Genomic DNA, 26,276 nt, shown 5'->3' with positions numbered 1-26,276 from the left:
CTACTCGTTGAAATTTCGTGCCCATCTCTCCTCTCCCCTCTCACTCACTATACGAACCCTCTCTGTTCCCCAACAGTGTTGGTCTGCTGCATGCAAACATCTAATTTAAAACATAAATTTCACAACCCAAAATATTGGTTTTACATTTTTCATAAACTCTTTTGGAAGTACTTACTCATTATTCTCGTAACTATCGAGAAGTTAAGTTTTAAAACAAGGAATATTAAAATATTATTTCCCTTTCCTTAACGGAAATCTAATAGATATTTAAAGACTATAGATACCTACCTATCTATTGTAAACGTCACGTCATAATTATTGTCCAAGCTCAAGTTAATTTATTAGCCTTTTATCTTCCGATTTAATAATGATAGGGCTAATAATTACCTTGCTATTAGCGAAAAGTTAGCAACTTTGTACATAATTATCCACAAAAATGTACCTAATTATGTTCAACGTAGGTAGTATAGATTTCAGATACAATAAAACACGCGTATGCCATGGAAAAGTAATTTATATACAATGGCCCAATTCAACTTTTAATTTGTTCAACCTTAAAAGTTTTTAATTAATTACCTGGAAAGCTTGCATATCTAGAGGTAGATATCCCAAACCCACGAGCAATGAAAACGGCTCATTTAGCGCTAACAGTTTGTCGTGTATCGTGTTTGATGGCTTCCCAAGAAATTATGAAAATGATACCAAGAAAAACAAATTGAAAAGAATTTTAATGAAAATGCTTGATAAATCTGTACAGTGGTGGTGTGGTGATGATATAGTTAACCCGAAGTGTGATTTTTATTATTGTTAGAAATTCATAGATCCAGATACCAAAGAAAAGTGAAAATAAATTAGAATTTAGAATTAAAAGTTTGTAAAATTAAAATTTAGAATTAAAAGTTTGTATAACAAATTTAAAAAAGATAATTTTGCACACAATGTATAACAAATTAACCCTCTCCGTGAAGTTCTCAAACTTGTTCTTCTGTTTGAAAATGTTCGGTCTGATGCATGTTAACATGAACTCTGACACGAAGTCTGACAAGTCCTCTATATTGTGGATGTTGTACTCCTATCTACTCATAGCAATCACCATCGCAGCCACCGTGTTCACGTTTCTTAACATAGAAGTCAACTTCTTCAACATTAAGAACAAAACTATCGAGCATAAGTTCATCATAGTGTTTGTCACGTTGATTATATTCCATATTACAGACACTGTGTTTGTTGTGGCCTCCATGTTCTTCTCCATGAAAGTAAGTACGTTTTCTTTCCTTTTTTTATCTTTGTTTATTACCCTTTTTAATTACCTTAAGAGCTTTTCTATACCATCTTACAGTATTTGGTGAAATAGTACCCGGCTTTTTTGGTCCAAGTAAAGAGTGGTCCCTGGCATTACCTATGCTTTATTCACTTTTTCTCTGGGATTTCATCTGTTGTACTGTTCTCATCTGATATAATCCTCCTTGTGTTTTCCAGAGCAATGCTCAGAAGATCCTGCTCAACCTGTTTGCCACACTAGATCACATCCATTGCAAACTGACTCGACTCAAACGATTCCAAATTCAGACTAATCTCCACTTCTTCTCTGGGATTTCATCTGTTGTACTGTTCTCATCTGATATAATCCTCCTTGTGTTTTCCAGAGCAATGCTCAGAAGATCCTACTCAACCTGTTTGCCACACTAGATCACATCCATTGCAAACTGACTCGACTCAAACGATTCCAAATTCAGACTAATCTGGCCATGAAATTCTTGCCCATCATGCTTCATCTCGTGATAAGACTGTTCTTTGATACGCTCACGTTCTGTGCAGATCAAGATCAAGCCTTTATCAAGAGCAAACTCTTCTACTTCGCATTCGAGGTAAAGTTTAGATTCTCTAACTAGTTGGTAAGTTCTTAACGGATGGTAAAGTTGAACAACGTGGCTGGTTGGTATCTGGATGGAGCTTGAAGAGCCAACCAACTTCCGAAGTAAATGGGACTTTGAAATGTTAGATGGGACTTCTGGTTCTAAGCTGACAGTGATTCTCTAACTAGTTGGTAAGTTCTTAACGGATGGTAAAGTTGAACAACGTGCATGGTTGGTATCTGGATGGAGCTTGAAGAGCCAACTAACTTCCGAAGTAAATGGGACTTTTAAATGTAAGATGGGACTTCGGTTCTAAGCTGACAGTCTAAACTTCTAAAGATACCTCCACTTTTATTTGTTCTCAGGTTGTTGTCTATTTCACTTACATTACAATGCTCCTACATGATTTGTTTCTGGTCACATTGCTTCATATAATCAAAACTTACTTCAGTGTTATTTGTGACGTGATATTGGATTTATCAAAGGAAACATCAGGAGGACCTCCTCTATTGACATCAGGTGTGGGGCAGGAGAAATGTCCGGTGTTTTATCTGCAGGAGATGGGTAAGATTTAGCTTTCAAAAAACTTACCCCCCATCCTCAGGTATACAGTCTCATGTCAACTCTAATGCCCTATAAATTAGCAGAAAGTGTCTTGAACATAACTGGGGTAACACATGGTGCTGGTTATGTCGGGATGAACTCAGCCTCGTGAGGAGAATCAAGGAAGTGGTCAACATATCTGCATAAGCCTGGGGTGATCCCCCTTCCCATGAACAACTCTGAGGCTTAGATGTAGGCCCAGGTATACAGTCTCATGTCAACTCTAATGCCCTATAAATTAGCAGAAAGTGTCTTGAACATAACTGGGGTAACACATGGTGCTGGATATGTCGGGATGAACTCAGCCTCGTGAGGAGAATTAAGGAAGTGGTCAACATATCTGCATAAGCCTGGGGTGATCCCCCTTCCCATGAACAACTCTGAGGCTTAGATGTAGACAAGTAAGTTTGATTTTGAACTAGTCTAGACCTAACAGTCAGTATTAGGTTAATATTTTGTAATGTTCTTTACCAGATACTTATGCTCCCACCTTTCTCCTGTTTTGAATGATATAAGAGTAATGAACTTGGAACTATCAAATTCAGAATAATTATTGTGTACACATTAATCAAGTTAGTAGGTACAAGTACCTACATTCAACTTTCTTACTTATGTAAAAAAAAAGTATCTTCTAACTTCTAACATAATTACTGGGTCGAGTACTTTGTACTGTACTGTCAGCTAGATTGGCACTGAAGATACATATGTACCTCAATTAGGAGTTTAAACTATAAAGTAGGTACGTTCCAATAATTATTGGGTCAAGTTTGGCAATGTCCCATGAGTATTAACTTGTTAAATATTGGCCATTAGCTGTAATATTAGGTTTCCTACCCCTACAATAACTTTGTGTCATTTTACAATCCAACTTCAACCCTTAGTAAACAGAGAGGAAAATCATGGTCTAAAAATAAAATACGAGTATCATTGCAACATTTATTAGGACCAGTGCTTGTATGCTATGTAGAAGGTCCTGGGTTCGATTCTCACAGTCGTTAAAAATTTGATTCAAAAAATTTCAATGGGTTACTTTCTAATGCTTGCGTGTTAATTTACTTACTACCTAATAGGTTAGGATTGTGTCTCTTCTCGCCCATCTGATGAGTTACCTAGGTACAAACTTTGAATTGTATCTAATAGGTTTGGTGCTTTCCAATGATATTTATTATTGTGATGTTGTTGTTGTAGCGGCTTTAGCTTTCGCCGAATGGTGTTGGCAGGGTAAAGAAAAGATATCTTTTTGTATCTGCCATACACTGGGGTGATGGTCTCTGGCCATGTATAGTTGGCTCCTGAACCGCAGTCAACCATCGTGAGGACTTGTGCTTATTCCTTGAAAGCAGAGAGAACCCTTTAAAACCGCTTGGCAAACAGCCCCAAATGATGGGTTAAGCTAATACGAATCTACTAATATTCCAGGCGATCAGTACAAGTGGTTCAGTGATGCACATCGTGTACATTGTATTAATCCTGCTCCCTCCTCCACCAGCACCGTCCTGTCCACACTATCACAGATACTCAATACTCATCATACCTGTGTGGCTGCATGCAGACGCGTCAACAAAATGTTCAACACGTTCATATTATCCTCTGTCATCGTCTCATTCGTGGGTATTACGCTTGGATGTTTCATCACATCCCTCTTCGTTATACTTCTACTCAAAGGATTCGTAACATATAGTGAGGCTGGAGCACCTATCGGTCTCTCACTAGTACACAACTCTACTCTTCTGTTCTTTCTATTCCGGATGGTGGAATGTCTGTCATCGTCTCATTCGTGGGTATTACGCTTGGATGTTTCATCACATCCCTCTTCGTTATACTTCTACTCAAAGGATTCGTAACATACAGTGAGGCTGGAGCACCTATCGGTCTCTCACTAGTACACAACTCTACTCTTTTGTTCTTTCTATTCCGGATGGTGGAATGCTGTCATGACACAAAGGAGGAGGCAGATCGAGTCTTGCAATGTGCCAGACAGATACTGGTTGAATGTAAGGATGTACATCTCTCCAGTCAGGTAAGTGACATATAACATTCGTTACTTCCAGTGTTTCTAGGCGCGGCAGTTTTGCGGTAACAATGCCGTAGCACAAACATTTGCTACTTCTAGCACTCTCTGACTTACAGTTGAGAAGTTGCGGGTTCGATACTCCCCTGTGAGCGGTAACAATGCCGTAGCACAAACACATTCGCGTCAGTGTTTGTGATAATCATAATGCAGTGCGTAGATAAGTTCGCACTTAGAACCGACATAAAACATACAGAACGTACTATAGGCAGTCAAATATCGGCATCAATTTTTATCAAGTACTAATTACGGATTCTTGTATTGTGTTTTGGTTCACCAGATGCGACAGTTAACAGAACTCATTAGTCATGAAGAGTTAACGTTCACTGCCTCCGAATATTTCCCTGTGGATTATAACATGTACCTTAACGTAAGTAACAACTAAACTTCCCTAGTCAATATTGTCCTCACGAGGCTGAGTGCACCCCGAAACAGCTAAGCAAACCGTCTTGACAAAATTAAACAAGTAGCCACTTCAAGTAGGTAAAAAACAAATTTATTGTTTAATATATCAAAGACAGAAAACGTGAAAATTGGAAAATGATAAAATGCGAATGGTGGGAATTTAAAAAGCGTACACCTACACAGTACACAGTGATACCTATAAAGGCATTTGAGCTCAAACTTTTACTCCTGTTTAATTAATTATTTATTAGGGCGCATGGCAAGGTTTATTTCATTGCTATTTTAGTATTGTGAAGGAAAAGCGTTCAGAACTGTGAAATTATACATAATTATGAGGTATGTGATATTAAAATTAGAAAATACCACAGTCACTCAGATCCAGCCAGGATCCCTTTAGCTCCCCACGAGACTGAGGACACCTCGAAATAGACGCAAAACACGTGTTGTCCCAGTCGGTCATCTGTCCAGATATCAACCACGCACAACGTTTCCTAACTTCAGTGATCTGTCGGGGACCCCGAAACAGCTAAGCAAACCGTCTTGACAAAATTAAACAAGTAGCCACTTCAAGTAGGTAAAAAACAAATTTATTGTTTAATATAACAAGGACAGAAAACGTGAAAATTGGAAAATGATAAAATGCGAACAATGGTGGGAATTTAAAAAGCGTACACCTACACAGTACACAGTGATACCTATAAAGGCATTTGAGCTCAAACTTTTACTCCTGTTTAATTAATTATTTATTATGCAGCTATTATTAGGGCGCAAGGCGAGGTTTATTTCATTGCTATTGTAGTATTGTGAAGGAAAAGCGTTCAGAACTGTGAAATTATACATAATTATGAGGTATGTGATATTAAAATTAGAAAATACCACAGTCACTCAGATCCAACCAGGATCCCTTTAGCTCCCCACGAGACTGAGCACACCTCGAATTCTCGAAATAGACGCAAAACAAGTGTTGTCCCAGTCGGTCATCTGTCCAGATATCAACCACGCACAACGTTTCCTAACTTCAGTGATCTGTCGGGAACTGGTGCATTGAACGTGCTATTGTGCCGGTTGATAAAATAATAATATTGTTGGTTTGGTTTCAGGTAATAGGAACTGTAGTAACATACTGGATTATACTCATACAACTACAAGTTATTCTACTCAAGTTATGATCTGGGTAACATTGTAACTGGATTTACATGCGCACATTTTTTTGGTACCTAACTCCTAACTGACCTAACTGTTATCTAATATGTTGATATAGGCCGGGCGGTGCTGCGAACTCTTGACGTTCTACAAGTTATTCTACTCAAGTTATGATCTGGGTAACATTGTAACTGGATTTACATGCGCACATTTTTTTGGTACCTAACTCCTAACTGTTATCTAATATGTTGATATAGGCCGGGCGGTGCTGCGAACTCTTGACGTTCGCGCGCCTCCCGGCGCGCTTGATATAAAAATGATTATTTGTTTGTTTGTGTTTGTTCGAACTTTATGCCTGGCCAAACCGCTCATATAATTATGAGGTATGTGATATTAAAATTAGAAAATACCACAGTCACTCAGATCCAGCCAGGATCCCTTTAGCTCCCCACGAGACTGAGCCTCAATGTGTGTATTACTCTTACCTGAGCGCCCATAGCTACAGCAGCATAACACACATGTACACCATTCTCATGTCCCGAATATCCAATAAGGATGTCAGGATAGCGAGATCTCAATGTGTGTATTACTCTTACCTGAGCGCCCATAGCTACAGCAGCATAACACACATGTACACCATTCTCATGTCCCGAATATCCAATAAGGATGTCAGGATAGCGAGATCTCAATGTGTGTATTACTCTTACCTGAGCGCCCATAGCTACAGCAGCATAACACACATGTACACCATTCTCATGTCCCGAATATCCAATAAGGATGTCAGGATAGCGAGATCTCAATGTGTGTATTACTCTTACCTGAGCGCCCATAGCTACAGCAGCATAACACACATGTACACCATTCTCATGTCCCGAATATCCAATAAGGATGTCAGGATAGCGAGATCTCAATGTGTGTATTACTCTTACCTGAGCGCCCATAGCTACAGCAGCATAACACACATGTACACCATTCTCATGTCCCGAATATCCAATAAGGATGTCAGGATAGCGAGATCTCAATGTGTGTATTACTCTTACCTGAGCGCCCATAGCTACAGCAGCATAACACACATGTACACCATTCTCATGTCCCGAATATCCAATAAGGATGTCAGGATAGCGAGATCTCAATGTGTGTATTACTCTTACCTGAGCGCCCATAGCTACAGCAGCATAACACACATGTACACCATTCTCATGTCCCGAATATCCAATAAGGATGTCAGGATAGCGAGATCTCAATGTGTGTATTACTCTTACCTGAGCGCCCATAGCTACAGCAGCATAACACACATGTACACCATTCTCATGTCCCGAATATCCAATAAGGATGTCAGGATAGCGAGATCTCAATGTGTGTATTACTCTTACCTGAGCGCCCATAGCTACAGCAGCATAACACACATGTACACCATTCTCATGTCCCGAATATCCAATAAGGATGTCAGGATAGCGAGATCTCAATGTGTGTATTACTCTTACCTGAGCGCCCATAGCTACAGCAGCATAACACACATGTACACCATTCTCATGTCCCGAATATCCAATAAGGATGTCAGGATAGCGAGATCTCAATGTGTGTATTACTCTTACCTGAGCGCCCATAGCTACAGCAGCATAACACACATGTACACCATTCTCATGTCCCGAATATCCAATAAGGATGTCAGGATAGCGAGATCTCAATGTGTGTATTACTCTTACCTGAGCGCCCATAGCTACAGCAGCATAACACACATGTACACCATTCTCATGTCCCGAATATCCAATAAGGATGTCAGGATAGCGAGATCTCAATGTGTGTATTACTCTTACCTGAGCGCCCATAGCTACAGCAGCATAACACACATGTACACCATTCTCATGTCCCGAATATCCAATAAGGATGTCAGGATAGCGAGATCTCAATGTGTGTATTACTCTTACCTGAGCGCCCATAGCTACAGCAGCATAACACACATGTACACCATTCTCATGTCCCGAATATCCAATAAGGATGTCAGGATAGCGAGATCTCAATGTGTGTATTACTCTTACCTGAGCGCCCATAGCTACAGCAGCATAACACACATGTACACCATTCTCATGTCCCGAATATCCAATAAGGATGTCAGGATAGCGAGATCTCAATGTGTGTATTACTCTTACCTGAGCGCCCATAGCTACAGCAGCATAACACACATGTACACCATTCTCATGTCCCGAATATCCAATAAGGATGTCAGGATAGCGAGATCTCAATGTGTGTATTACTCTTACCTGAGCGCCCATAGCTACAGCAGCATAACACACATGTACACCATTCTCATGTCCCGAATATCCAATAAGGATGTCAGGATAGCGAGATCTCAATGTGTGTATTACTCTTACCTGAGCGCCCATAGCTACAGCAGCATAACACACATGTACACCATTCTCATGTCCCGAATATCCAATAAGGATGTCAGGATAGCGAGAAGAACTCATTAGTCATGAAGAGTTAACGTTCACTGCCTCCGAATATTTCCCTGTGGATTATAACATGTACCTTAACGTAAGTAACAACGGACTGGATTTAAGTTTAAGACGTTAGACTTAGAAATCCTGTCAAAATCAAGCCCCTGGATGTAAGCTTGCGTGCTAACTGGGAATGCTGTAGCACAAACACATTCGCGTCAGTGTTTGTGATAATCATAATGCAGTGCGTAGATAAGTTCGCACTTAGAACCGACATAAAACATACAGAACGTACTATACTGCAGGCTTGTCCAACCCGCGGCCCGCGAGGGCCCGCTTAAAAAAAAATGAACAAAAATCACACCTTCTACGTTTGTGTACCGAAGACGTGAATGTCGATATTCACGCACTTGTGTCAAGGATAGCGAGATCTCAATGTGTGTATTACTCTTACCTGAGCGCCCATAGCTACAGCAGCATAACACACATGTACACCATTCTCATGTCCCGAATATCCAATAAGGATGTCAGGATAGCGAGATCTCAATGTGTGTATTACTCTTACCTGAGCGCCCATAGCTACAGCAGCATAACACACATGTACACCATTCTCATGTCCCGAATATCCAATAAGGATGTCAGGATAGCGAGATCTCAATGTGTGTATTACTCTTACCTGAGCGCCCATAGCTACAGCAGCATAACACACATGTACACCATTCTCATGTCCCGAATATCCAATAAGGATGTCAGGATAGCGAGATCTCAATGTGTGTATTACTCTTACCTGAGCGCCCATAGCTACAGCAGCATAACACACATGTACACCATTCTCATGTCCCGAATATCCAATAAGGATGTCAGGATAGCGAGATCTCAATGTGTGTATTACTCTTACCTGAGCGCCCATAGCTACAGCAGCATAACACACATGTACACCATTCTCATGTCCCGAATATCCAATAAGGATGTCAGGATAGCGAGATCTCAATGTGTGTATTACTCTTACCTGAGCGCCCATAGCTACAGCAGCATAACACACATGTACACCATTCTCATGTCCCGAATATCCAATAAGGATGTCAGGATAGCGAGATCTCAATGTGTGTATTACTCTTACCTGAGCGCCCATAGCTACAGCAGCATAACACACATGTACACCATTCTCATGTCCCGAATATCCAATAAGGATGTCAGGATAGCGAGATCTCAATGTGTGTATTACTCTTACCTGAGCGCCCATAGCTACAGCAGCATAACACACATGTACACCATTCTCATGTCCCGAATATCCAATAAGGATGTCAGGATAGCGAGATCTCAATGTGTGTATTACTCTTACCTGAGCGCCCATAGCTACAGCAGCATAACACACATGTACACCATTCTCATGTCCCGAATATCCAATAAGGATGTCAGGATAGCGAGATCTCAATGTGTGTATTACTCTTACCTGAGCGCCCATAGCTACAGCAGCATAACACACATGTACACCATTCTCATGTCCCGAATATCCAATAAGGATGTCAGGATAGCGAGATCTCAATGTGTGTATTACTCTTACCTGAGCGCCCATAGCTACAGCAGCATAACACACATGTACACCATTCTCATGTCCCGAATATCCAATAAGGATGTCAGGATAGCGAGATCTCAATGTGTGTATTACTCTTACCTGAGCGCCCATAGCTACAGCAGCATAACACACATGTACACCATTCTCATGTCCCGAATATCCAATAAGGATGTCAGGATAGCGAGATCTCAATGTGTGTATTACATTGAGGTTGATATCATGGTATGGGGTAGGATAGGCAGATACACAGTGGAGGATGGATAGGTTAGAATGATATTGCTTTACAGTGGTGTAGATATTATCCACGTGCTCGATACTAGGTAACATTCCTGCGAAATACAAGACAGAACGAGAATACCTCTCATCAGATGGGTGAGAACAAGTAGCAGGTAGGTACAGGACATAATCCTAAATCCCGCCATTTACGATGAGTTTCATCGCATGAAATAATCTCATCAGATCAGCTGATGCGATAAATCTCATCTTGAGTGGCAGGCTCTAGGGGATTGTAGATATCAGAAAAAGGGCCCCCGATGTCCGATCGATCCTAAAATCTAACTAGAAGATATTTGTGTGTCGAACGTGTCTGCCGAGATGTTATCGAAATCAGACGAACATAATTATATGATCGAAACATACATACGTATATTATGCCGGTCATACACGCTCAGACCGCCGCGCCGGTACGTGTGTAACTTGACACCGAGAGGTTTCTCAAATGGTCTGATTGTCTGAAGCTTTTTACTACACACTTTCCGAAGCGACGGTCTATCGATCTTAGACACCTACTTTAGCTCGAATCTCGGATACCTATTTTAATATAAATACGTACGTACCTATACTAAAGGAAAATACCTACACTTTTGTAGGTATACATATTTATATTTCGTGAAAATTGAAAGCAAAATGCTGTGTGCTTTTCACGAGGTCGAGCGGTCGAACTTTCTGTTCCTATCATTTCTCATTACTTGCGCAGCACTCCATTTGAAATAAAATGGGGGAAAAAGTAAAAATTAATAAGCCTATCAAAAAAGCAGATTTTTTTTTTCTGTCGCATTCGCATTTTTATAAAATTCACCCCCTTTGCAGTTTTTCTCGGCTAATTTCCCCCCTTACTTTTTTTATTTTTTGTAAAGATAAATAGAAAGTAAAAAAAAAACCTGAATGGGGAATGAATAATATGGAGTGAGAGTGAGGAAGAGGAGTGAGTGACATAGGGCAACAACGCCGCAGACGCACTACTTCTTGTTTTCGAGGGGAGAGAGTAAATGGAAAAAATATTCAACTCATCAGTGACGGCGCTACATTTCGCCATCTTATTTTAAGCAAGGCCCGTGACGAAAATTTCAACCCGTCCGCACCACGTCGATTAAAACGGATTTACACTTCAAGCTTCCTTTTGCCAGCCTAGTTAGCTTGCAGGTTGTAAGCGCTAGGTCGCGGGTTCGATTCCTGCCCGGGATGGATTTTATCCTGGTCAGATTAGGTTCGTCCTCGGAACGGCCGGCTTTCTCCTATCCTGTCTTCTTTCTCTCTTCGCGTTCGGACGATAAGGCCTTAGCAGTTACAGTCCCCACCATAAAAACTCAAAAAAAAAGAAAAAAGAAGTTTTTTTTTTACTATAACGTTGGAAGTAATAGGTAATAGACCTAGGTACCTAGATGAGATTTTTGACGGCAAAAGTCCTTACAACGTCGCTTCCTGTGATCAAAACAAATAAAATTGATAATCTCGATACCTACACAGTATATTATGTATGTACCTAATTATCAGGAGGAATGAATAAACTTACCTGTTGATATGATCAGAGGTTTCTGCTTAGAAGCTGCATATTTTATGAGGGGTATATTGTTCGAATCTCCAGAACCGATTTTGATAAATGGAACATTCGCTGACAGTAAGAAATCGAAGGAAACCTAAAAAATGGAAAAATTAATGAGAAAAGTTGAGCGTATAATTTTTTCGAACATTTGAGGAGTCGACACTGGTCTCATTTTTTTCTTGTAAAAAAAAAAACTTTTTTATATTGGTAGACATGTCCGATTGATTTTTTTTTTTCCTCAGCTGATTAGTTTTATTTTTATTACGGTTGGTAACCGTGTGCATAAAAAATAAATAAAAATCAAAATGAAGGATTTGTGCAATCTGCAATGTTATTGCATTTTTCCAAATTAAAATTGTGTTCCAAAGATGATTATTTTAAAAGAAACTGTGTAATTTCTTTAAATTATGGTAAAATCAAGGAAACAATGTGATATTTCGTGTATTTGGTGAGTTAAAAGTAAGTACCGTTCATTATACGTTGAGTTTTAAATGCAACATTGTAGAGTGCAGACTCGGCATTCATTACATGGCTTCCAGTTTCTTTGTTGGAGAGAACAGAAAGCTATTCTCTTTTGAAAGTTAACCATCAAAAATTTACTTTGGTGCATTCCGGAGAAAGGAAGTTCGTATGTCATCTGTGTGATCTACGCTTCTCACAGAAGATACATCTGAGTAAACATTACCTTACACATGATGAAATAGAGAAGAAGTTAATACTGGACTGTCATGTATGTGGTAAGAAGTTTTACACCAAGTTCAACTTTAGTCGTCATCTCGAGACACATAATAAGAAGAGAAGTGTTAAGTGTGACATGTGTGACAAGACATTTAAGTTTGAGAACGGGTTCCAACGACATCTGGAAAAAGGAAAATGTAAAGGCAAGACAGCAACTATGAAACGATCTGGAAGTAGAAAGCAAAGAAGAAAGAAGAAGGTGCAAGTAACAAGTGATGACGAGACAAGTGAAGATTCTATGATTGTGAGGAAGCGAAGGAAACAGAAGAAAATGAAAAAGAAGAGAAGGAAGAAGAGGAAGCATGTGACATCAAGTGAGGAGGAAGAGGAGGAGGAGGATTATGATGAAGAAGAAGGAGAGGGAGAGGAATTACCACTGGAAATCAAAGCAGAAGCAGAGGAGAATAATGAGGTGGAGGAAGAGGAGAGGGATGTGAAGAATGTAGCGCATATTAATCCTGACTATAGCGAGAACTTTGACTCGGAAGTAGAAGAGTTGTCTAGTAACAAGAGACTCAAAGTGAAGAGTGAAATGTCTACTGGTGCTCCATTTAGTCATGCACAGTTCAGTGAGGCTCCAGCACCACATGCTATATCAGAAGCATACAATGAGGATCAATATATTGTACCTAACATCATACAGACACAACAGTTCACTATGGGGCAGCAATTCCCTGCACAAGTAGAACCATTCTCATCTAATCCAAACTTTAGTGAGCAACATGCTGCTTTATCTACAGATTGGACAGCTTAAACTAGCAGATGTTAACACGGAGTATTCTGTTTATCAGATGACAATTCGTTTTTCAACAATCAAACCTTCACATGTGGCAGTACCTACTGTTATTAGGTAGCAATTAGTATTGTTTTATTTTCTATCTCGAATTGGGATCGAATATGATAAATTGGGATTGATATTTTTGTTCTCAGTCTAGAAAAGCAATAGCATATTAGCATCTAGATTGACCTCGGCCCATGTTTTTAGACCGAGTTAAAACCATTTCATCCTGCCTGATTCTTAGGGTCTTAGCTTTAAATAGTGTTACTTAATTTGTACATCTGGAAATCCGTTGCTTTATTTTGACTTTAGGGCTATAGATTATTTATTGAACTTTGTAGTAGTGTTTTTACCTATTTATTAAAATAAAAATGATTGTACTTAATATTTATTGAATAGTGTAAAGTGTTACTCGCAAGCTTGATATTATTTGGATAGTTGCACAAGTATTCACCAATGTTGGAGGGTATCAGCTTTAGAGTAGGTAGGTAGTGCGCCTGCGCCAATGCAGAGGACTATGATAAAAAGAACCATTTTCCAATGGATATTGGATAACAATTCAGAAAATGGCCTTCTCTCATAAAATTCAATTATGTATTGTCATGTAGATAAGTACCTATTTTTGTAATTGAAGGGTGTTATTCAAGAAGGGTCTTCTTCTCCTTTTCCCGTGTTCAGACGGGGTCGGCGTTTTTCGTCAGTCTCTCAATCAGCCCTGGTGTTATTATACTTGGGCTGACTTTTGGTTTTGGCTACAAATATTTTACGAGTGGATTCACACTCAACATTTGCTGACAAAAAGATACGATCTATTTTACAAATTACAAATACAAAACTTTGTGAATAACTGATATTTCGACATTCTTTTTTGTGGAACTGATTTTGAAATTTATTTGGCATTAGAAAACCCATCTTATCGAAAAAGGCCCTTCTTGAGCAATAGTCTTCAAATCTCAAATGAGAGCCCATGTGTAAACGTCTTGAATGTAATTTAATGTTGTTAATAAGAGATTTTCTTCTATTGGGGGAAATACAAAGGTATTGTCAGATTGTCACTGCATAGGTGTATACTTGGTAAACGTCTTGAATGTAATTTAATGTTGTTAATAAGAGATTTTCTTCTATTGGGGGAAATACAAAGGTATTGTCAGATTGTCACTGCGTAGGTGTATAGGTAATCTATTGCAAACCAGAGAGTAGTACTTGACTTGAAGTATTGGTAAAACGTTCTGAACGTGTCGATTTTTTTACCTGGAGGATTTTGTACGTAGATTATCTTATTATTAATCAGCACAATATGTTCGAAATCATTGATTGTATCATGTCTGTTTAATATTCAAACGTTTATACCGCTTGTACTGCGGCTATTTCGATAATTGTACAAAATTTATTTTATGATGTGGGTAGGGTAGTGTCGATTTTTTTACCTGGAGGATTTTGTACGTAGATTATCTTATTATCAATCAGCACAATATGTTCGAAATCATTTATTGTATTTTGTCTGTTTAATATTCAAACGTTTATACCGCTTGTACTGCGGCTATTTCGATAATTATTGTACAAAATTTATTTTATGAAGTCGGTAGGGTAGGTACCTTATCTTTTGTCTTTAGTAAAGAGCAATACAATATTGATATGTGCGTCTGTAAATACAAAAATAAAACGATTTTTTAAAGCCCAAAACAATGTGATTTTTCTTTCCGTCACGTCATTTAGTAGGTACTAGATATTAAATTTCTTACTCCTCACTAAATTTACGATTTTTTAAAGCCCAAAACAATGTGATTTTTCTTTCCGTCACGTCATTTAGTAGGTACTAGATATTAAATTTCTTACTCCTCACTGAACTCTATACTGACCTGATCCATAGCGGACGCAGTGAACATGATGTCTACTTGATCAGCACACTGCTGAAGCATGACATATTCCTCCTGACTGAATTCTATACTGACCTGATCCATAGCGGACGCAGTGAACATGATGTCTACTTGATCAGCACAGTGCTGAAGCATGACATATTCCTCCTGACTGAATTCTATACTGACCTGATCCATAGCGGACGCAGTGAACATGATGTCTACTTGATCAGCACACTGCTGAAGCATGACATATTCCTCCTGACTGAATTCTATACTGACCTGATCCATAGCGGACGCAGTGAACATGATGTCTACTTGATCAGCACAGTGCTGAAGCATGACATATTCCTCCTGACTGAATTCTATATTGACCTGATCCATAGCGGACGCAGTGAACATGATGTCTACTTGATCAGCACAGTGCTGAAGCATGACATATTCCTCCTGACTGAATTCTATACTGACCTGATCCATAGCGGACGCAGTGAACATGATGTCTACTTGATCAGCACACTGCTGAAGCATGACATATTCCTCCTGACTGAATTCTAGATGCTGCTTGTGTTGGCCGTATGTGTTAGCCCAGGCGTGAGGGGAGAGATAAGGTCTGTCTAGTGCAGACTGAGTGAACTTGGTAGATAGACAAGATTTCTGAAACTTGACACAGTCAGCGCCACATTCCTGTGAGGGAAATCGGAATTATGTACATAACTAGTAATTAGTAATTCAGAAAACTGTAGAATTCACTCGAGAAAAGGGCCCTCTAAGGTCCAATCAAGCCCAAAATTCAATTTCCTTTGTGTTCAACATACCAAAATTTTCTAAAAATCGGGCGACCCGTACGGGAGTTATTTTGGAACAAACAAACAAACAGACGGGCAGTACACACAAATTAATTGCTAAATCGTCGAGTTAAAACTTGGGATTTACTTCGTTCATTCAAACTTCCACGCAACTTGATCATTGTCTCGAACTGAAGTCCACACAGCTGACATTGATAATCCTTGACATTATTGTGAACATTCAAATGATAACGTAGTAGATATTTCTTCTGGAATCTCAGGTGACATATTTCACATTCGAACTTTCTGTCCTGACTATGCAAGGCCATGTGTCTGTTGTAAGTCTTGAGCTTGGTGAAGGGAGGACCATTACACACTGAACAGATGTACACCTCCTCCTCAAAGAATGTAAACTTCTCCGACTCGGACACAGGACAACAGTTCTTACAATACTTTTCCAAGTACTTGTTGGAAAACTCCTTCGTACTTCGGTGGAAATTCTTGTAGCAATGTTCACATTGGAAGAGGAATTTCTCTCGTTTGATTCGTTCCCTGGGAGGTTCATTACTATCCCGACGTCGCCGTGTGCGTGTTGCTTCATGGAAACACAACTTCTTCTTAATATGAGTCTTCATGAGGTACTTCTCTTTGAATTCTTTATTGCAGAAGAAACATGTGTAGATGGGCCGATTTGTTGAATGAGTAAGCATATGACGTTTGCAATGGTCGGATCGATTGAATGACTTGGTACACAAGTTACACTTGTACATTCTCTGATCCACATGGGACTTGGCATGGTTTGTCAGATGACTCTTCTGTCTGAATGATTTGTGGCAGATCTCACATGTGTAGGGACGTTCATTGTTATGGATGGCCATGTGTCGCTGAAGAGAACCTTGCTGTGTAAAGTTCTTGAAGCAGAGTTGACATTGGAAAGCTTTGATGCCTGTATGTGTGGTCATATGTTGAATGAGTGTTTGTTTCTGTGCAAATCTCCTATGACAGGTTTGACACTCATGTGGCATATTATTCTGAGGGGGAGGGGGTGGGGGTACAGGATTGTGTTGCACATGGATAGGCTCAGGTTTGGGCTGTTTCATGAGAGGGTTCAACTCTTGCAATACATATTCCTGATGATTGTAATGGGAGAACATATTCATGGCTTGACTCATGGCTGAGTTCATGGCAGCCGAGTTCATGTTAGATAGAGTGTATGCCATGATGACTAGGAGATGGTAACTATCTAATCATTTGACTTCTCTCTTTCTTACCCACTCTGTAACATACAAATCATTATTCTTAAGTTACAACCTGTTGAATAGGAAACAGAGTACACAACACTCTGGACACTAAAGGATTGGCTTAGGAAACACATGAGCTTTGAAAGAAAAAAAAAATGAATGTCTATTAGGCACCTACTTAGCTGTTTATGCACAGGGTGTTCCAGAAACATTTTATACCTACAAGGTGTATCACGCAACTTGATCATTGTCTCGAACTGAAGTCCACACAGCTGACATTGATAATCCTTGACATTATTGTGAACATTCAAATGATAACGGAGATCTGGTCATCTGTGGTTTGATTCAGGTGATTCGTAGGGGTGTTGGTAGGCAATATTGTGGGTGCCTGTCTCACGGACACAGAAATTAAGTATGTCTCTGTACTTGTGTTGAAGTCAAAGGATGTAGGTAATATTTTCTTTTGATCTGACATGAATGTTTCTCATTTGATCATACTCATATTATCTCTAGGTCTATTTATCACTCAATGTGACTTCAGTGCAAATGCAGAGAGGGAAAATGTCAAAAAAATTAAAATGGGACTGTAGATCTGGAGAAGATCTGGTCATCTGTGGTTTGATTCAGGTGATTCGTAGGGGTGTTGGTAGGCAATATTGTGGGTGCCTGTCTCACGGACACAGAAATCTGTACTTGTGTTGAAGTCAAAGGATGTAGGTAATATTTCCTTTTGATCTAGGTAGGTAGGTAGGATTTTTTTATTTTATTGTTCAGATCAATTCAATCTCGATCTGACATGAATGTTTCTCATTTGATCATACTCATATTATCTCTGGGTCTATTTATCACTCAATGTGACTTCAGTGCAAATGCAGAGGGGGAAAATGTCCAAAGAATTTAAAATGAGGCAATATTGTGGGTGCCTGTCTCACAGACACAGAAATTACGTATGTCTCTGTACTTGTGTTGAAGTCAAAGGATGTAGGTAATATTCCCTTTTGATCTGACATGAATGTTTCTCATTTGATCATACTCATATTATCTCTGGGTCTATTTATCACTCAATGTGACGTCAGTGCAAATGCAGAGAGGGAAAATGTCAAAAGAATTTAAAATAGTAGATAGGTATCTACACTATCTACAAAGTAATATCCCTGAATGAACCCATGGGTCTATTGTCTCATGTGAGTTGGTTTCAAATAGGTCCTTTTTTTTGTTCTGAAACCTACATTGAGATCTGGTCATCTGTGGTTTGATTCAGGTGATTCATAGGGGTGTTGGTAGGCAATATTGTGGGTGCCTGTCTCACAGACACAGAAATTACGTATGTCTCTGTACTTGTGTTGAAGTCAAAGGATGTAGGTAATATTTCCTTTTGATCTGACATGAATGTTTGTCATTTGATCATACTCATATTATCTCTGGGTCTATTTATCACTCAATGTGACTTCAGTGCAAATGCAGAGAGGGAAAATGTCAAAAGAATTTAAAATAGGACTGTAGATCTGGAGGTAAGATAAAATGTTTACACTGTTTGGTCCTGTACACTTGTGGTTGGGTCATCTCAAGGTAAGTATGGGTAAACCAGGCATCTGCCCAAATTTGGGACTCACAATAGCCATCCCAGATTATCTTGAAGCAATGAAAATATCAGCTTTGATGATGATTTTCTAAAAAGAAAAATGTCCATTGCACATTTCTTTTTTTATATATATATTCAGAAGAATCTAGATTCTAGAAGATAGGGGTTTCCAAAGAGAGAGTAGAGAAAATAGAAAGAATGACTATTCCTTTCATTCTCTTTGCTCCGTTTCTTATACTCCTCGTATTGTTTGTTATATTCTTCGTCTGTGATCGGCTCGGCTCGTACATCCTCGTCTCCATCATCTTCAATACGGGCGAGTTTCTTCAGGGCAGGAGGTACAATATAGTCCGGTACGTCAGCGAGATGAGATTGTATACGCACCGTGTATAACGCCTTGTCATGACGCAATGTCTCCAGATCTGTCGGGTTGTCTTCGAAATAGTTCTGGGGAATACGAGAATTGTTAGATGGATAAATTTCTATATGTGTAGGTAATCAGAAAGAGATTTTTTTCCAAGAGGATTGATGAAATTTAAACTCAACGATGAGACGATAAGATGAGACTTCATCTTATCGTCTTGAAATCGAAGGCCTTGTCATGACGCAATGTCTCCAGATCTGTCGGGTTGTCTTCGAAATAGTTCTGGGGAATACGAGAATTGTTAGATGGATAAATTTTTTAAATGTGTAGGTGATCAGAAAGAGATTTTTTTTCCAAGAGGATTGATGAAAATTAAACTCAACGATGAGACGATAAGATGAGACTTAGACTTCATCTTATCGTCTTGAAATCGAAGAGAAGGAGGACAGGATAGAAGAAAGCCAACAGTTCCAATGAAAAACAAAAACCTCATCCTCATATAGTTTGTCCCGGGCGGAATTGAAACCGCGACCTCGCGCTTACAAGGTGGACACAGCGAAGGAAACAGAAGAAAATGAAAAAGAAGAGAAGGAAGAAGAGGAAGCATGTGACATCAAGTGAGGAGGAAAGGTGGACGCTAACTATTCATTGATCGAACAACCAAGTTATCAAATCAATTACTTGTATTCTAATTTCTAATGCATAGCTCTGTATGTTTGTAACCGTAACAGGTGGACGCTAACTATTCATTGATCGAACAACCAAGTTATCAAATCAATTACTTGTATTCTAATTTCTAATGCATAGCTCTGTATGTCTGTAACCACTGTAACCGTAAAAATGTTCCTTCATCTGTTTTTCTAAGTAAGTATACATTTTCTTTCTTGTTCAATACGTGCGTATAAGTCAGTGATCCGTTTTGGAACTGGTGTATTCAACATGGAGTTGGTTTTCTTTGACATAGCGAAATAGAGATTTACCACTCGACCTATCGGACTCTTTATTATTATGTCTTAGGTAAGTACCAAGTAGTAATAATTAAATAAATGAAACTCACTTGATAATGAAATCGTCTTCATGTAGGACACTTCTCCACGCATCCTTGGCTCTGTATTCGAATCCCTTCACTTCATCCAGATTGAACTGGTATGGTCTGCAATTAGAAAAGGTACCACAAACATGAGGGAAAAGCTGGTCCATTTTTTTCAGAGAGAATCAGAGAATACATTCATTCCCATTAAGTTGTCATATCACAGGTTTTGATGTTTCGCCTTTTCACTAGAATTTTAACCCTCACTTCAAGAAGCTGATGACCATCTGATCACCAACCATACACAACATCGCTTAACTTCAGTGATCTGTTTTGGAACTGGTGTATTCAACATGGAGTTAGTTTTCTTTGACATAGCGAAATAGAGATTTACCACTCGACCTATCGTACTCTTTATTATGTCTTAGGTAAGTAAGTACCAAGTAGTAAAAATTAAATAAATGAAACTCACTTGATAATGAAATCGTCTTCATGTAGATTTGTCATCAAATATTCATTCACATCATTCATGAGATCTTGTTCTCTCAGACTAACAAATGACAAAGCCGTACCCTGGAATCAAAACCAAACTGAGTTAAAGTAATCCTGGGCTCCTGTTGTCTAATTCATAAACTTGCTCTTACCCTCACCAAGAGAAGTGATATTCGTGGTTATAATACGAAATACAAGAACAACATTGTTAATAGTTCGAACAAAATCATGGATGGATCTTTTCTCAAATATTCATTCACATCATTCATGAGATCTTGTTCTCTCAGACTAACAAATGACAAAGCCGTACCCTGGAATCAAAACCAAACTGATAATTCATTCACATCATTCATGAGATCTTGTTCTCTCAGACTAACAAATGACAAAGCCGTACCCTGGAATCAAAACCAAACTGAGTTAAACACTTGTATTCCCAAGTAATCCTGGGCTCCTGTTGTCTAATTCATAAAGTTGCTCCTACCCTCACCAAGAGAAGTGATATTCGTGGTTACAATACGAAATACAAGAACAACATTGTTGACAGTTCGAACAAAATCATGGATGGATCTTTTCTTGAGGAGGGTATAAAACATTACAATAAACTTCCGAAGGAGCTAAGATCTCTTGGTCCTGAGCCGTTCAGAAATACCCTGAAGGGCCAGCTCTTAGAAACGGTACCATATTCCTTGCCGAAGGAGCTAAGATCTCTTGGTCCTGAGCCGTTCAGAAATACCCTGAAGGGCCAGCTCTTAGAAACGGTACCATATTCCTTGGGGGAGTTCTGGGGATAACAAGGGAGATCCTCTTCTTTCCTCATTCCTGTGATAACAAGTGCCATAGTCTTTCTACATAGCCTATAATGTTTTTATTTTGATTTCCTTCTCAATGTTCGTACTTAGTCTTTCTACATAAAAGTGTCTTGTGTTTTTATATATTTGGAACTGGTGTATTCAACATGGAGTTGGTTTTCTTTGACATAGCGAAATAGAGATTTACCACTCGACCTATCGTACTCTTTATTATTATGTCTTAGGTAAGTACTAAGTAGTAATAATTGAACAGAGTCAAACCAACACTGGATAATTGAACCAATGAAGTGAGTTCTGACTCGAGGAATTCACATCTTGTTTGTATGTAGTAAGTATCCAATTTCAGACTTTTCATCACAATTCTCCAACGGGTTCGTCCAGGTTGTATAAAAGTTGTCAGAAATGTTCCTTGCATAGAAGAAGTTTTCTCAATTGATTTTGACCCGACCCGACCATCGGACGCCTCATAAGGACTTTTCGTCTAGGGTGAGTTCTGCAGTTCACAAATCACTATTTTTTTTCTCATCATTAAAGAGGAATTCACATCTTGTTTGTATGTAGTAAGTAAAGTATACATTCATAAGTTGGTAATTTCAGACTTTTCATCACAATTCTCCAACGGGTTCGTCCAGGTTGTATAAAATTTGTCAGAAATGTTCCTTGCATGGAAGAAGTTTTCTCAATTGATTTTGACCCGACCCGACCATCGGACGCCTCGTAAGGACCTTTCATCTAGGGTGAGTTCTGCAGTTCACTATATCACTTTTTTTATCATTGATGTTTTACTGACCTGGTTTTTACCCCGGGCTGTTCTTCCTGCTCGATGAATATAACACTGGATATCAAGAGGAAAGTCAAAGTTGATCACATTGGATACGAACTGGAAGTCAATACCGCGCGATACACCAGACTCCTTATCCCTCTTCCTCTTTCTACTGGAAATGAAACACGAAATCATATTCTAGATTTAAATAACTCAGGCACACAGATTAAAGTAGGTAAGTACCTAATTAAAAAACTAAGAGGAAGAATTCAAATTGATGTTTGTATCTTATCCCTCTTCCTCTTCCTACTGGAAATGAAACACGAAATCATATTCTAGATTTAAATAACTCAGGCACACAGATTAAAGTAGGTACCTAATTAAAAAAACAAGAGGAAGAATTCAAATTGATGTTTGTAACTTCTTTGAGACTGAACCAATCAAAAACTTTCACTCGTACTTCAGAGTAGGTACCTACTCAGCTATCTACATACTCAAAATTCTTGACAAGTAAACTGGAGGTTAAGTTAAATCTACAGTTCATTGAACTCCTAGTAAAATAAATTAATATGGTTCCTTACTTGTTGGTGGAATTTATCTGAGGTGTTTCCAGTGCTTTTTCATCGGATGCTATAATCACATCGTATAGACCCTGATTGAATTGATATACAGCATGACATCTTGCCTTGGCAGGAAGTTCACTATTCAGAACACAAGTCGAGATTTTGAACTGCTCCAGGTAAAGTTTCAATCTGGAAATTTTTAGAATACAATTATAAGTGATATGGGAAGACACCTGTTACTTTATAATTAAGTATACAATTTACCACTCTGTTTTTCCATAGGCTTAGCATTTGTCACATCACCTTTAAACATAATATTTATGAGGCTAGCATTTGTACTGGCAAATTAAAACAATGCCAGGAATTGAACCTGAGACCTCTAGAGTACAAACCTCGTGTGACACCCTCTTGGAAACAAAGACAGTAGGAAACAAACATGGAGGTATACTTATATTCATACCTCCATGGAAACAAAGACCTACCGGATTCCACCCCCCCTGTCGCAAATGCGAGTTTTGTTTCCATAGATACTGCCATGGCAACCAAATAGTTGACAGGGTTTAGATTTTTTCACATTCTCAGATTTTGAAATATCGACCTGCCCCAGCTCCACATTTGTAAATTTTATTGCTAAAAATATAAGAAGTTCCTTGTTTTTGAGTTTTGGCATCAAAATCTTAATTCTTTCAACTATAGATCAAACCTCCAATGTATTTCGGACCCCCCCCCCCTCGATAACATTTTGCTGATTTTAATGTCCGGAGTGTAAGTAAGTAATGAAAAGTCAAGTTTAATGCCAATGTAAGTAGTTTTTCACTATTTTGGTTTAATAATCTTACTTGTAACATTGAATTGATACGTTCGGACCCCTAGATCAAACCTCCAATGTATTTTGTGAAAAGTCAAGTTTAATGCCAATGTAAGTAGTTTTTCACTATTTTGGTTTAATAATCATTCTTACTTGTAACACTTGTCCACTGTATTGACAAATATGATGGTTTTCCCTTGCACTAGGTTCAGTTTGAGCAGTGTATACAATATGGTTGCCTTCTCATCTTCCTGTGCTAGAATGTGATAGTGAGCTAGTTGTGATACAGGAGCAATGGCTGGTTCTTCTAGCTTGAGAATCACAGGGTTACGTAGGATGAGGTGTTTCAATGAGAGGACATCCTCAGACAATGTGGCACTGGCCAGGATTGCTTGATACAGCTTGGGTAGAAACCTGCATGAAAATAAAAAAGGAAACTATTTATTTTTTTTCTTCAATTCATTTTACCCCCCTTGACAAAACAAATGACAATGGACCAACCAGGGCTAAGTTTTGTTCTGTTTTTTACTTGGGTCTCATTTCATAGACCTCCTCTAGGTTCAAAAATGATATGCTTCCACCTATATGAGCTGATTTTAGACATGGTCTTATAACTCATGCTACTTAGAAAACCTATCCGATAAAAATTTCAATTCTGAAACTTATTAAAACTCACTTGAGAACTGCTTTCATATCATCTTCATATCCAAATGAAAACACAAGGTCTGCTTCATCAATAATGACAATCTCTAGACTTGATTTCAAATCCAATGTCTTAGCTTTCAAATGTGCCAGGGCTCGAGCAGGTGTTGCTACCACAATGTCAGGCCTCTCAACAAGCAATGGCTCCTGTACTGACACATCAACTTGCTCGGAAATATCAACACACTTCACATCTCTTGAACATTTCATGGTTAATTCTTGTATATTTTTGTGAAGTTGATTACAAAGTTCTTTGCTCGGGGAAAGGACTAATGCTTTGGTTTCTTGTACTTGTGCAGTCTGAAAAATAAAAACACCTGGATATAATCATTGAAATACCTTAAGTCCTTGCTTATAAAAATCTTTTATTATACCTTATAGTTCTTATACTTGCCTAGATTTATGACATTTTCTATATTCATGGTTAATTCTTGTATATTTTTGTGAAGTTGATTACAAAGTTCTTTGCTCGGGGAAAGGACTAATGCTTTGGTTTCTTGTACTTTTGCAGTCTGAAAAATAAAAACACCTGGATATAAACATTGAAACACCTTAAGTCCTTGCTTATAAAAATCTTTTATTGTACCTTAGAGTTCTTATACTTGCCTAGATTTATGACATTTTCTATGCCATTGGTATTACCTGTTTCAAGTTGATGATTTTCTGGATCATGGGAATTGCAAATGCTCCAGTTTTACCCGACCCTGTGCGAGCTCTCACAAGAACATCTTTGTTTTGCAAAATCAGTGGAATAGCTCTTTCTTGAATCAGAGTAGGCTCCAACCAGCCCAGCTTAGCAATGGCCTGTAATGGGATACAGAATAAAGTAAATGTGAAGGGTAATTCAAAGTAGACTTGAATCAGAGTAGGCTCCAACCAGCCCAGCTTAGCAATGGCCTGTAATGGGATACAGAATAAAGTAAATGTGAAGGGTAATTCATAGTAGGTACAGTATGCATCTTTCTTGAATCAGAGTAGGCTCCAACCAGCCCAGCTTAGCAATGGCCTGTAATGGGATACAGAATAAAGTAAATGTGAAGGGTAATAATTCATAGTAGGCTTGAATCAGAGTAGGCTCCAACCAGCCCAGCTTAGCAATGGCCTGTAATGGGATACAGAATAAAGTAAATGTGAAGGGTAATTCATAATAGGTACAGTATATGCTTGTCAGCTTGAAAATTTAGAAATGAGAATGTTATCAAAAATTTATACAAAACCATCAACCACCACAAGGGAAAAAATAGTACAGTATGCTTGTCAGCTTGAAAATTTAGAAATGAGAATGTTATCAAAAATTTATACAAAACCATCAACCACCACAAGGGAAAATAATAATAATAATAATCCTGGGATCAATTTCATTTTCAGCAAGGGTTGGTATTATGGTTGTAGCTATCAACAAGGCTCTGTTGAAGTGCCTTGCCTGTTCAAGTCAACAACAGAAGACTTCATCAGCATGGTTTGTTCCGTAGACTCTGTAGTGGACTGTTTATCCCTCTGAGTTCTACAGTTCCCTGAACAACTGGTTATTCTTATGCATATCCGTTTATTCAGAAATACTCTAATATTTTATTACCTTGAGTATCCTATCATCCAGGCCCATCTCATGGAAATTGAGAATATTACATTCCGACATGATGATGAATATCTCCGTTCTTCAATGATGTTTAGAAAATTCGGAGAATGAACGATTATTTTTGAGTCTTGCACAAAAGGCACATACTGATTCAAAAGACACGAGCAAAACCTTATAGTATAGAAGGATGTAAATTAATATGAATTTAAATTATTTTTTAACCATTTTCCTCCAAAAAATTAAGCAAATTAGCAAAAGCAAATTAAGCAAAGAGC

The 26,276-nt window shown here is 38.6% G+C and overlaps 1 protein-coding gene across 1 annotated transcript; it reads right to left on the bottom strand.

Annotated features, from left to right (window-relative positions):
- Window positions 1-26,244, bottom strand: LOC103515444 (probable ATP-dependent RNA helicase DDX56). The gene is made up of 11 exons (XM_008480390.3): window positions 26,002-26,244; window positions 25,068-25,229; window positions 24,400-24,725; window positions 23,877-24,137; window positions 22,934-23,104; window positions 22,380-22,524; window positions 20,761-20,861; window positions 20,338-20,411; window positions 19,116-19,382; window positions 12,634-12,639; window positions 1-47 (listed from the first exon to the last, which is right to left on the bottom strand). The coding sequence occupies exons 1-11, from the start codon at window positions 26,059-26,061 to the stop codon at window positions 1-3; spliced, it is 1,620 nt and encodes a 539-aa protein (XP_008478612.2). The 5' UTR covers window positions 26,062-26,244.
- Between the last annotated feature and the right edge of the window lie 32 nt (window positions 26,245-26,276).

This window comes from Diaphorina citri, unplaced genomic scaffold (assembly GCF_000475195.1).
Source record: "Diaphorina citri unplaced genomic scaffold, Diaci psyllid genome assembly version 1.1 scaffold49, whole genome shotgun sequence".
Lineage (NCBI taxonomy): Eukaryota > Metazoa > Arthropoda > Insecta > Hemiptera > Psyllidae > Diaphorina > Diaphorina citri.
This window is presented reverse-complemented; position numbering and strand designations above follow the sequence as displayed.